Here is a 14,353-nt window from a genome sequence, read left to right as displayed (position 1 = left end):
ACGTACTTCAGATCCTTAAGTAAAATAAGTTCTTGTTTTTAAAAACTTTAGATACGTCTTACATCTATTCTTACATCTATTCTTGGACAAACTGCCTAATTTCGTTTAAAATTACCTTTGTGAATTGATATTGGAGCACATTTGTTTTCACCTCTTTATCATACAGCACTGAATTAACGTGCAATGATTTTCTGGTCCATTCTGCTATTGATGGACATTCACCTTGAATCGGAGAGTGTTCTACCACAAAAATGCTTCTACTAATATTGTTTTCCACGTTACGTAGCAGAGGTCCATGTAAGATGGTAGAATTACAAGATCAAAGATGTGATGTCTTCAATTTTACCACACGTCGTCAAATTACTTTCATTAGGGATCATACTGCCCTACTGCCCACCCCACCCTTCCCCAGCAACAACGCAGAGTTCCGGTTGGTGGCCCTATGTCCTCGCGATCCTCTAGGGAGAGCAACTTTCATTTTTGACATTTGTAAGTATTAAATCACTGCGGTTTTAATTTGCATTCCCTCCGCATTAGTCATTAGTTTGAACGACAGCATTATAATTCTGATATGCACGAGATGTTCTCCCCCACCCTCTTCTTGTTTGCCTTCAGAAATGTCTTGGCTATTCTTGGCCCTTGGTTAGTCTATACAAACTTTAGGATCGGTTTGCCAAACTTCATGAAAAGCTTTGCTGGAATTCCACCGAAGTGTATCTAATCGGTATGTGATTTTGGAGACTATTCATATCTTTGTGATGTTGAGTCTTGCTATTTTGAAACCTCGTACATCTTTCTGATTTAGGGTTATGCTAGAGCTACTGTTGAACAAACATATCTAAGGAAGTATAAATGCTTAAGTCCTACATTAATTTATTTCTCAAAATGAATTTTCTTGAGCAGTAGGGGGATCTCTAACCAGGAGGTCAGGGACACAGGATCCTTCCATTTTCTTTCCTTAAAGATTTATTTCAGAGATTGAGAGAGAGAGAGAAGGAGAAAGTGCATGAGTAGGGGAGGGAAATAGGAAGAATGAGAACTAGAGATGAATCCCAAGGAGAGAGAGCTGGAAGTTGCTCCTCTGACCTTTGATTCATTCTTATACGCAAAGCAAAGTTCTAAGTCCGGCAGTAAACACCATAGCATGGTTTCTGCTCTCATGGGGCTATTAGCGTAGAGGGGAAGACTGGTCATAAAGAAGCAGGCAACAATATCAACTTTTAACATGTCCTACATTTTCTTATATAATACTCACTATAGGGTTAAGTTCCTCTATGACCACATGAGAAGATTACTCATGTGAGTTCATAGCACAACCATACAGAACATTTATTGATGAGTGATGAGTTAAGAGCATGACCATATAGAATGTTTATTGATTTCTTGGATTGCTACTAAGTTTTCTGCTGAGCAAACCCAAGATGGGAAACTACAACACGAATTCTGCTCGGGCTGAGAACAAGAAGGATTTTTCTTTAAACTCCTTACTGTCCTACACCTTATTATTGTCCTTGATTCATTCTTGATAACCAAGAGAAAGACTTTTAATCATTATTGCCTACATCAGCTTTTCTTGGCCTTGAAAGTGGAGAAAGAGTCAGGAAATTATTGGATGAGCAGATGAGAGATGGCGATGTGATGTTCTTTTAGTAATATCTGCTAATCCTTGAACTCCTTTCAGTGTTTTTACTGATAGAGACAGCTTGGACCAGCGAGGACTCATCTGGAAACAAATCTGGCTGGCCATCTCAATTGTGAACTGGGGAAGAAGAGTAGAATGAGGTCTTCACTGCACACTACAAACTCATCCTCTGTATTATCACAGAAAGGCACACCCTTACAGCCTCTAGAGGGACACTTCCAAAACCCAGACCTTTCTCTAACTTGGGTTTTTTCCCCCAAGCTTTCACAGGCCACGCTTTGCTGGTAAACAAACAAACAAACACTGTTCCTTTCTTTCTGTCCTTAGATATCTGATCCCTCACAGATACTCTAAGAAGTGATGTAGGAAGATGAAAAACACCATTTAATCAAAACTGGGGAAGGAGGCCAAGTTCAGCCTTACACGGAGCCTTCCATCCTTGAGGCCTTAACGTCCGAGGCTGGACAGCCCGGTGTCATCACCCAGGTGTGCATTCTCGCTGTGCTGTCACCAGGCACCTCCGCCACCCCCATCCTTACGCAATCCCTCAGGGACTTTGCCGGGAGCCGGCCGGCCGTGCTGCTGGCCGGCAATCCAACTCCTGTTTCTCATATTTGCTGAAACTTGCTTAATGGCCCTAATGGATGATCACATTTCGTTAATTTGTATTCTTCAACTCCTGGGAACAATATTCTAAAAGCTCATTAGATCAAGTTTATTAATTGTGTTGTGCACATCTCTGAAAGCTGTCGTGCTTCTCGGTCTGAATGCGCCATCGGTTTCCGAGAGCGGAGTATTAAAATTCCCTATAGTGGTTCATTTCTCCTTATTCTTTCGAATTCTGCTTATTTTTTGAAACATTTTAGTAGGTAAATAAAAGATCAAGATTTTTATATCTTGGCAAAATGATTCTTTCGCCCTCAAAGGATAATCCTTTTTGATATCCAGCAACCCCCTTCCCTCATAATGAAACCTGCATTTCAACCGGTTGACTATTTCCTGGCGTGTTTTCTTCTGTCCTTTCCACTTCCGGCTTCCTGCAGCCTTGTGCCTCAGGTCCGTCTCTTAGAAACACCGCACGGCTGACTTCGTTCTCTACATCTGCTTGACAGTCCTCGGTTGTGATCTGGAGGGCTGTCTGCGCACCTTAGATGTCTTTCTGCTCCCGGTGCCTGCTCTCTCACTCTGGCTCCTGGGTTTTCTCTTTCCCTCTTGCTGCCTCCTTTGAGGATGACGGGCATTTTCTCCTACTTTAATGCCAATTGTACCGACTCCTGGTTTGCGTGCTGCTGTTACTCAGCGTTTCCTCGTTCTCACCACCCAAGAGCAGAGTGAGCGTGAGTCCTCTCCTCCATCGTGCGGACACATCTAACCTGTTTTCCATCTTCCTAAGGTTGCATCTCGGATCTGTCACCAGGGATCACTTTTCAACTCCCTTAAGCACATCCCCCCTGTGAAGGTGGTCAACACCCTTCATCCTGGTTTGAAAACACCCTTATTTCCACTCTGTTGGAGCATAGTTTCCCTGGATGTACAATTCAAGTTTCATAGTTATTTTCTGTCAGAATTTTAAAACTACTCCTCCGCTGCATTGGATTCTCTGGTTGCTATTGTGACGTCAACCGAAAGCCTAAGTTTTCCTCCTTTCCACGTAAACTGTCTTTTGTCCTTGATGGCTTTTAATACTCTGTTTTTGTTGCCCCCTCCCACAATAAATCTCACAGTAAACCAGGGCTGGCCCTATGGGACCAACGGGACATAGTGGAAGCGCTGAAATGCGACTCTGTGAGTAGGTCTTAAACAGCACCGTAGCGTCTTCTCGGATGATGCCTTCTGAGGGAAGCCAGCTGTCACGACACGACAATGTTCGACCTCTAAAGAGGCCACGGTGCCCCCAGATAATGCCAGCATCAATTTCCCAGCCTTACGAGTAAGGGACTTTGGATGTGGATGCCCTGGTCAAACCCCAGACAAGCCCTAGCCAACATCGGACCAAAAATTCATGGAACACCTCAGGTCAGAATGACCCAGCTGAACCACTCCCCAAATTCTGACCCACAGAAACTGCGAGAGATGACAAATGACTCTTGTTGTTCTAGACGTTACATTTCAGAGTGATTTGTTACCCTAAGATAGGAGCCACAGCAAATACAATTTGTCCCAGATGGGATTTGTTTGGGTTCCTTTACCTGATGGTTGCTGTTTCTTGTAATTCCCCCATTTTCAGCCACTGTTTCTTTAAATACTACTTTTCCCTGATTTTCTATTATTATTTTTATCTTGGACTCCAGTGTATAATTTTAAGAACTACTCACTCCATTCTCTTATTTTTTCATCTTTTTTTGTGTGTCTCTATGTGACATTCTGTGTAAATTAAATCTATCGTTCGGTGAACTGATTTTACTTGTGACTCCTCTGACATTGAACCTGTTACACTTTTCAGATCGATGTGCCATTTATACACAATGATACGCATCGATTTTGGCATACAGTTCACTGAGTTTTGATGCAGATTATACACGTGACCAAATTACCACAGAGTCAAGACGGAGACACACTCATTCCCTCAGCAAGTCCCCTGGTACCCCTTCCAGTCGAACGGCTCTCCCACAAGCAACCACTGTTTTGATTTCTACTGTGGCTTCTAGAATGGCGACAAACGTGATCATGCAGCAGACACTCTTGTATCCGGCTGCTTCCGCTCGACACAGTTTTCAAAGTCCTTGCACACTCGCTCGCAACAATCCACGCCTTTCTGCCGCCGAGCAGCTATCTGTTGCTGACGTACTGCCACCGCACTCAGACATTGGATGCTGGCGGGTATTTTGGCTGTTTCTGATTTGGGGACTTTTAGCAATAAAGCTGTGATGGACATTCTCTTTTGTTTGTTTGTTTAAGAATTTTATTTGACAGGGAGAGAGCGAGAGAGCATAAGCAGGGGAGGCAGCAGAGGCAGAGAGAGAAGCAGGCGCTCCGCTGAGCCGGGAGCCCGATGCGGGACTCGATCCCAGGACCTTGGGAACATGACCTGAGCCGAAGGCAGACACTTAACTGACTGAGCCACCCAGGCGTCCCTATAATGAACATTCTTGCCCAAGATTTTGGAAGACATGATTTCAGTTTTCCTAAACAAATACTAAGGAGTGAAGTTTCTCCCTGGAAGTTGAATTTTTGTCACAGATTAGCTGTATGTTTGGCTCAATATAAAACAGACAGACTGTTCTTTAAACAGTTTTCTTTCTCCCCTAGGAATTTAGGAGAAAGTCCTCACCAACCCTGGGTATTGCCAGTCTTTTAAATTGTTGTCATTTCAGTGGCTATAAAATGGTTCCCCTTTGTGGTTTTACTCTGCCTTTCCTTGATGATGTCTGGTAGGACTTAATAATCATTCCTATGCCTTCTTTTGGGAAGTGATTTTTCAAGACCTTTGACCATTTTTTTAAATTGGGTTTTCTTTTTATTGAACTGTAGGAGTTATTTATGTATTTCCCAATACAGTCAATTCTTTTGTCATATAAATGTGTATTGCAAATATTTTCTCCCAGTCTGTGGCATGACAATTCATTTCCCTAAAGTATTTTAATTACCATAAGTTTTTAATTTTGATGAAGTCCAATTATTATGGACTGCATGTTTGTGTCTCCCCAAAATTGGTATGTTGAAACCTTAAACCCTGATGTGATAGGATATGGAGGTAGGGCCTTTAGGAGGTAACCAAGCCATGAGGTCAAGCCCTCATAATGTGATTAGGAACTCTTAGAAGAAGAAAGCTCCCTCCAAACTCGTGTGTGTGTGTGTGTGTGTGTGTGTGTGTGTGTGTGTGTGTGTGTCTTTCTCTCCCACATGAAGGAATGAAAGGCAGCTCTCTGCCAACTCAGCAGCGGGTCCTGACCAGACAGGTACCAGATCCGCCAGCACCTTGATCTTGGACTTCCTCGGCTTTAAAATTGTGAGAAATAAGTGTTTATGGTTTAAGTCACCCAGTCTATGATATTTTTATTATAGTAACTGAAATTTTTATAATTAATACAATTAATACAAATTAATACTATTTGTATTCTATGAAATCGATGCCTACCCCATGCTGTGAAAATATTACCATATTACCTTCTTGAATTAATTTTTCTATCTTGTGTGAGGTGGGAGCAGGTTCGTTTTTCCCACATATGCATGCCCAGCTGTTTCAGCATCATCTATTGGGAAGACTGGCTTTTCGCTTTTTGCTAAAATAATTGATTCTATGTCTATCTTTGGACTTTATTCCATTAGATGAAGCTATTTTTCTACCTGTGTTATGACACTGCCTAGATTACTGTAGTTTACATTATATTGTATTGAATTTACATATATTGTAAATTCCTTGATTCTGTTTTTCGTTTTTCAAAGTGGTTATTAACTTTTCTAAACTGTGGTTTAGAAATTGTGTTTCTGGGTAAATCTTAGAGTAAATGTCTCAGTTTCTAAAAATGCACCTGCTCTAATTTATATTACAATGACCTTAAATCTGTAATTAATCTGAGGAGAATGGACACTGTATCAAATATTGAATTATACAATACATAACCATAGTATACCTTACCATTTAGTTGTATATTTTTTCTCAGTAATATTTTGTAGTTTTCAGTATGGAGGTCTTATATATTTTACACATTAAATATATTCAAATTTATTTTATAATTTTTGATGTTATTATAAATAGTATTTTTATTTCATTTATAAATGTTTCCTGCTAGTATAGAAAAATAGTTCTTATCTATATATTGACTTAATTTACATGTTGACTTAAGTGACTTATAATTTTATTCATACATTGACATTGTACTGATTATCATGCTTCTTCCTTCTAGTACTTCTTTGATAGATGCTTTAGGCTTTTCTACATAAACAGTCATGTTGTCTGAAAATAAAGACAGGTAACTTCTCCCCTTCTCATCTCTGAGCTTTCATTTCTTTTTCTTGGTTTATTTCATTGGCTAAGACCTCTATGAAAATGTTGAAAAAAAGTGGAAAGAAAATATTCTTACCTTGTTCACAATCTAATGGGAAAATGTTCAATATTTCACTGCTAGGTATGATGTCAACTAAAGATTTATCCCCATGCCTTATACAGTAAGGTGTGTCCTGAAACGAATGGTTTAAACAGCTATAGTGATGTGGATTTGTCGCAGCATGATGCCCTTTTTTCAAGGTTTAGATATCCACTTTCTGTTGCTCTCCACACATTTTCACATACATATTATAATTAATCTCATCAAGAAGATTAGTCCAATGGAAGCTGCTCCCGCATTAATGAAACTTCCTTAAATCTGTAATTTCAATTATTATATTCTAAATTCCTTAATAGAAGTTTTCTTCATTAGCTTTTTCTAAACCTATTAGATTTTTTCCCTCTGTTCCTTACTCATTTGTCATTTCCTCTCTTATTTTTAAAAGATGTGTTAAGTACATTTTGTATCTGATTACTCCAATAATGAAGCACTTATTTGCCTGCCAAATAATGCTCATGGTACCTTTTTTCCCCCCTCCTATATATTTTTTGTCTTATGTTTTTAAATGTGAGCTCATGTTCTCTGGAACTTTAACCCTGGGAGTTCTTCGTATCCTGAGTTAAGAGTACTTTCATCCAGACAGATATACATTGATTCTCGAAAAGTTGGGCATCCTACCAACATGAACCCATTCTCAAATCCTTGCATGGGGTTTTCCATCTTAGAAGACTAAGCACCCAACCTCCATGAAGACGAGCCTATGGCCAAGAATTCTTAAAGGAGACTCTTTTGCTTCTCTACCAAGAGCCCAATAATGAGAAAAGCATGTTTTCTTGCAGGTACTCTGTCTTTATAAATTAGATCTTTTTTCTTGCTTTCCATTTTTCCGACAGTGTAATCTGTATGATTCCTGGTTTTGGGAAATGTTCTCTGATTCAACTTCCCACACTGCCCAGGTCCAAAACTTGGTCCGCTGTTCTTACAAGGTGCAGCTACTAAAATCAGACCCCTGGGCCATCTCAGATCGCTGGGTGCCCACAAGACCGCAGCTTCATGTCTGAGTTCTAAGCTATACTCCTGTCCAAGCGTGGTTCCCAACCTCAGGGGAACCCCAGTGCTGTCTTACGAAGTCAGCCACGTAATACTGCTTTTCATGTTTCATTCAGTATTTTTAGACATTTAGTAGTGAGAGGATTTCAGCCTATCTAGTTTGACATATAGCTAGAAATGGAAATATTCAACATTTACGTTTTAATCTCTAAAGGCTTTATTGTCATTCTTCGTTTAGCTAGTTGGCAAATGAGTCAGCTGGATGGATAACACCGGCTGACAGGAGAGATATTTATGGACCCCCCATGGCTATGTATAATAAATATGCTATCCAATTTTTAAAAAACAGCTCTGAAAAAAAAAAAAAGAAATGAATCTAATGGCTAGTCTGCCTCCCTGGTGATGGCTTTGGTTCTAGAATATTCCGAAGCTATCCGTAAATAGCTGCAAGAGGCACAGGCAGTGAAGGCAGTGTGAAGAAGAGGGACGACTGAGGCCTGTGTTAGTGCCTCCCCAGTTCGCAAAGCTGCCTTTCACAGACAAAACAAAGCTTGAATGGATCAAAATGTTTCTTGGAAGTTCACCAGATTACACATGAAAGGACTTATTTTACTCCTTTCTGTGGAGAGAAATCGCTTAGCAATTACACATAATGAGTTTAATTCCTAAGCTACATTACCCAGTCTAATGTGTGCATGATAAAGCCTATCGCTATTGTTAACCGCATTCCTTGCAAAATGCTTAGCGCAGGTCTTGACACGTAACATACTACACGACTTACGAGGTGACAGCTAGTGTTATTTCCGTATGAAAGTCCTGATGTGAGGAACTTTTAATCTCCTTGTAAATGTTACATTCAGAGACGGTTTCGTGTCCTTGACATACTGACGAGACAAACTCAGGAAAACTCAGCGTGAGCTCCCGTCTGCGTGGGTTCCCTCCTGACAGCCAAAGTGCCTGGGCTTCTCCCCTCATGGCTGCCCAGTTTCCCCTAGATTCACCCTGGAAGCAGTCTGTGTGACTGCCAGGGGATGCGTGTTGGGCTTCAGAGGACTACAAAGTTGGGAAACACAGAAAGTGTCTGTCCTCAAGGAGCCTCTGGTCTAGTGTTGTGATTCGCAGCCCTGGATTCTCACCTAGAAAGATTTAAAAAAAAAAAGCGTACTAACATTCCTAAGTGTATCTTTCCTCCCTACACAGACAGTGGCTATCTTGGGACAGGAGACACACTATCACCTTCTTTCCTCATTCCTTAGATCCAGTCCCTCTATGTAGTAAGAATGTATTAAAATCTCTTTAAATATATTCTACAAAAATATTAACCAAATCCAATGTTAAAGGCATTCTATTACATGCATCCTTACAAGCAGTCACAAATACGGCTGAAATAGTAAATTCCTAGGCCAAAAAGAATGTGCTTGTAACACTTCCCCCCGGATTAAGGTGCCAATGTCCCAGGCCATACGCCCTCCCCATGATGAAAATAACAGGTGTCCCAAAATTAGAAGTAACTTGCAACCGTGACACGACTTCAGTATTTAGAAATGTCTCTTATGACACTCTACGTGACAGGACTTGGCTTACCAACTTCAGATAACCCTCAGCATCTAGAATTAGGTTTTCTGGCTTCAGGTCTCTGTAGATGATACCTAGTCGGTGCAGGTAGTCAAACGCTTCCGTCACGCAAGCGACGCAGAACTTGGAGGTGGCTTCATCGAAGCTGCCCCTACAACGAGATCGTTTTCCCTCTTAATACTCTGGACACACATATCCGTGGTCTACTCCAGGTGTCAGTTCTCGCATTGGTAATTTACACCACGTAAGCGTTTTAGGGTACCAACACTAAGAAGGACTCCGTGCCACCCAGGAACAAGCCTGATGACGGTAAAGAGATTTAGGGGACGCTTGAGGCGAACGCAAAGTACCTCACTACAGTTAAAACGTCCCCATCCCAACAACTGTTTCTCGTCATCATGTATGGGTACGTAAAATACAACCATAAGAAAACAAGACTTTTTAAGATATTTGTGGCAAACTCTAGAGAAAACGCAGCTATTTTAACGGAGAGCTTAAAGCAGACTTCTGTAATTTATTGCTTGACTCAACAATGACTCAAGTGATCGTTTTCATTTCCTGTTGGTATAGCATGTAACAAGAACCCATGCAGAAATGGGGTCATAACTCTTTCCTGTTCGGTGCACCTTGATATTAGACTGGCCCTGTGTCAGCACCGCATGTGCGTTTCCATACTGCAGCATTAAAACACGGTGGTGATTTGTGGCAGGGAGTTGTGGAAGGGTATGGCTTTGGGGTGAGTTTCTACTGGCTTTGACTCCTGCTTCTTCCATCACTGTGTCCTCAGCCAAGTGGTGTGGCTGTTCTGAGCCGCAGATCCCTGTCTGTAAAATGGGTTTACTACTTCCTGAACAGTGTTGTTTCGAGAGTGAGACACAGTGCCCAACAGACAGTACCGACTCCCATTCCTACACAGACCCACCTGCTGAAGCAAAGGTGGAGGGAGCAAATGTTTCTGTAGGTTCCACGCGAGTCTCTGCGCCCTGCCTGGTCTCCCCCACCCAGATCACCCAACAGCACATTTCTAACACAACACATCCATCTCTTCTCAGATGCTCAGAGGTCTCCCCTTCCCTAGGTCTGGGATTCTCCACCATGGATGCACATTAGAACTGTTGGGGAGGTCATTCACTAGACCCCATCCAAGGTGAACCAAATCATAATTCTGGATCAGGGCTCGGCACTGTTACTTTGCAGAGCTCTCCACATGATTGTGATGAGAAGCCAAGGTTGAGACACCCAGACCCAGGTGACACTCTCCAAATATTTGGCCTGGCATTAACCTCCATAACCTCGTGCAAACCCACCTTGCCACCCCCTCTTTTGCTGACCTTGTCTTCTACTCAAATTCTGCTGTGAAACACCTCCAAGGACACATAATCCTATCTCAACTTTCCTGTAGCGTGTTACATCCGTTTCCCTTTCTCTCTGCCTTTCCAAAGTACTGGTCATCTCTAGAAGTTAGGTCCAGTCTTCCCTCTTTCATCACATTTTTATGTCTCCTCTCCTCCGAACTCACCATCTGCAACTCTCACTTGGCATTTAGTTACAAATCAGCAACTTCTCTGTCATATTTAGCTCACACACCTAATAACGCAATGTTTTAAAACTTACCTCCCCAAATAAGATCTAAACTCACTGGGGGAAAATTTATACCTCTTACCCTTTTGGTTAGGGAAGTTCACCCCCTCTGGAAAGCTCCCACACTGTCTACCAGGGAGGCCTGCACGCCGCTGGCGCTCAGTAAACACGGGAGGCTGCAATTCTGCAGAAACCGGCCCTTCTGTAAACCTGAATCTTTGCAGCATGCTCCCTGCCTCGCCACGCCCCGCCCCTTCTTCATCTCCCCCGCAGAGATTCCGGGTTTCTAGCGACCCTGCCTCACATTAACCACAGGACTGTGGAGCATTCACTGTCTTTTGAGGGCTACAATTCTTTGACCCCGAATATGGAAATGACGGATGACCTTTTACGGTGTCTATTGCATGGCTCCAACGTTAGAGAAGAAATACCACCATTGCTCTGTTATCAGATGATAATATTTTCTTAGGACAACTTCTTAATGACTTTCTTTATGTCTCTTTAAAGGATCGTGAATAAAGCACCCTTGAGACCAAATGTGAGAACACGGCCTGATGTTTATGCTTTTCAATTACCTGTCCCTTAATATACTCCACAGCTCCCCACCTAAGCAGGCCTCCAGAAGCATGTATACATACTTAGTGTCCTTGAAAGTGCGATACAATCTGCGAAGACACATAAAAACATGGTTGTTATTAAAAATCTCGTTTCAAAAGCTTTTTGAAGTTGCTTAATAACATCATCGGTATCACTTGGGACACGCGTGCTCCTCTCGTTCCGGATACCCTCCAGCCACACGGGACCCCTCACCGAGTGCTCGTCCTGCCTGGCTTCTGCACACGGGAGCCCCTTCCCTTACTGGCCTCCCTCTACACACACACTGACCTTCTTCATCTCAGTTTTGCTGTAACAGTGTTATCCATTCCTCAAGACCAAGCCCAGGAGCCCGCTAAGGCAGCTTATCTGCCTCCTTCCCCAACACAGCTTCTCTTCCCTCCGCAAGCCTGGAGACCTCTGCCTGCATCTCCTTTACGATGCATCTCCTTTATGAGCTCCCTCCACACCCATGTCTTATATCCTCTGGTTGGTCTCAAAAATAAGACTGTGAGACAGAGACCTATAAGCAGTGAGTTCAGTAGGGAGTATATCTGGGAACAACCCCCGTCCCCTAGGGGAGGAGTAAGGCACAGACATGCTTGGGTGGCAGGAGAGTTCATCTCTGACGGAGTCTCTAGTTTCCATGAAAGCCTCAGCCTCAAGGAGTTCTGCCCTCATGGGATGTGGGCTGCACCTGGAAGCAGAGTATGATCCTGGGCAAGGGGCTCTGATCACCTGACAGCAATGACCAGGAAAGGACTGAGCTAGAGTGCTCAGCTGGCGCACTCCCAGAAGCTACGGGAATGACAGCTGCAGTCCCGAGGTGGACCTGGGCCGGGTACCATATTGCGACACTGGGTGCCAGCTGAGCACCCAGACCGTGTCACGACAGCAGAAGCAACCTAGCAGAGCAGCTCAGAGTGGGCTCTGAGTCCAGACTACGCAGGCTTGATCTCCCACCAGCCGCTCACGAGCGGGCAGCCCAGCTGCTAACTACTGCTCTCGAGCTCAATCATCACATTTACCTCGCTGTTACCTCATAAAGGTCAGACGAGTACATGCATTTCCTGGATTCTATGTTAGTGACATATTAATTCAATATATGTTGCATGTCTGCATATATAGTAGGTAGAATAAATATAACATATTTAAATATATATTAAACATACTACATATGATATACCACATATACATTGTGCTTACAGCGGTGTCTGGCACACGTTAATTTCTCAATAAATGTTGTCATTAATATTTATTATTATATTATCATTTCCTTCTATGCCAGGCACTTTGCAGAGAGCTGGAAATGAGAATAGGAATAAAAGCTAAGCCATGTCCTGAAGCTGCTTATGATAGTTTGTTAAGGAATTATTGATGAAAGGGGGGGCATTCTGGGAACGCATTAATATAAAAATAATTAGATAACCCAGCATTACCTGGGTTCAGAACCTGGGTTCTTTTAATGTTGAAAAAAAGTGGGTGTGGGACTATGGATAGGCAGGAAGGTTCTCTCAAGGCATTTGATCCAAAACAAATTCTATCCGCCATAAGGGCACTCTGCCTCGCCTGGAAACCACCGAAACTATATTCTAGGGCCATGACCTACATGAAAATACAGGTCTCCACTGGCCTACAGCACAGACTCATGAATTCACAAGGAAGGAGAACTGTGGCCTCGAACAACCGAATTCTCGTCCCGACTCTGGGGAAGGAGGAGTAGTGACTATGGGGAGCCGGATCTCCCAGCATCTCAGCTCTGCTAGGATCATGCCCCGGGGCCCCCGGAAGACTACATGAACCCAAAGGCCTCTTCTTGCAGAAATTTAACAGCAGTGTGTCCCCTGACAGTTTCAAATGAATTCTTTTCTTCCCAAATTCTGCAGTAGGTATGGATTAAATATCAGTTCAAGTTATTCCACAACAATTTCATATTCTCTCCCACACACACCCCTACACACACACACACAGAGTCTCCTCAGATATTCTCAAGGATAAAAAACCTGCACTCTTGACTCCAGACTTCAGACTTCTCACATTTTATGAACTGTTGCTGTGACAGGGGTGGAGAACTGAGTGGGGCCTCTTTTACTGTTCTGTGCTCTCGCATGGAAACATTTGAAAGGGTCTACAGTCCTAAATTGTGGAGCCAGATGCTCACTTACTTCACGATGAAGGGAGAACACAGCTCTTCCAGAATCCTCTTCTCTGAGTAGACGTGCTCCTGCTGCTTCGTATCCACTATGTGCTTCTTCCGTATGCACTTCATAGCAAAAGCCACATTCTCATTCTTCACCTTAACCTGCGCCAGAAGAGAAAATCCCTCAAAATTAACTTATTAAAAAGATTCACAATATCTATATAAAACATGTTAACCAATGAGGAGTTGAACTTCTTTCACATTAAACAGTATGTACCCTTTTAACCACCTTTTATCCCTCTGGGAACTAACTTTTATTCAAGTGTACATCCTTCCCTTGCACTGCAATTTCCAAAAAAGTTCACATATCTGGAACACGGTCTTAACACGTTTGCATTAGAACAAGAAAAACAAACTCGAGTTAGGTTTAATGTTTAGAAATCTATTCACTTTTGAGTGTGTGATATGAAGAACTTTGACCAGAATTGCCAAAAATGGTTCTTTCCTAATATGCACTTCTTTGATTTTCAAAACAAAACATATTAAATCAAAATCCATAGCTGTACTATCCAATATGACAGCAACTAGTCACATGAGGTTATTTAATTTTAAGTTAATTAAGATAAGAAATTCAGCTGCATTAGTCACGTTTCAAAAGCTCGCCAGCCACATCTAGTCCTAGCTACCCTTCTGGATAGCAGACGGTTAAGACACTTCCCGAGGTACAGAAAGTTCTTTTGGAACCTGTTGCTTTAGATGGACAAATAAAATTTTCCCTTGAAA

At 42.4% G+C, this 14,353-nt stretch overlaps 1 protein-coding gene across 2 annotated transcripts in view; it reads right to left on the bottom strand.

Moving 5' to 3' along the window:
• Positions 1-14,353, bottom strand: part of LOC111149130 (protein kinase, cGMP-dependent, type II) — an 85,682-nt gene that overhangs the window by 20,365 nt on the left and 50,964 nt on the right. For both annotated transcript variants that reach the window (XM_022506064.1, XM_022506065.1), the window contains exons 11-13: positions 13,596-13,732; positions 11,412-11,501; positions 9,265-9,406 (exon numbers count right to left, since the gene is read on the bottom strand). In XM_022506064.1, the coding sequence (XP_022361772.1) occupies positions 9,265-9,406; positions 11,412-11,501; positions 13,596-13,732 (369 nt within the window). The remainder of the gene's footprint in view (positions 1-9,264; positions 9,407-11,411; positions 11,502-13,595; positions 13,733-14,353) is intronic.

The sequence above is a fragment of the Enhydra lutris genome, unplaced genomic scaffold (genome assembly GCF_002288905.1).
Source record: "Enhydra lutris kenyoni isolate GAN:26980312 unplaced genomic scaffold, ASM228890v2 scaffoldscaffold21, whole genome shotgun sequence".
Taxonomy (NCBI): Eukaryota; Metazoa; Chordata; class Mammalia; order Carnivora; family Mustelidae; genus Enhydra; species Enhydra lutris.
The sequence above is the reverse complement of the archived record's forward strand: the minus strand, read 5'-3'. Positions and strand labels throughout refer to the sequence as shown.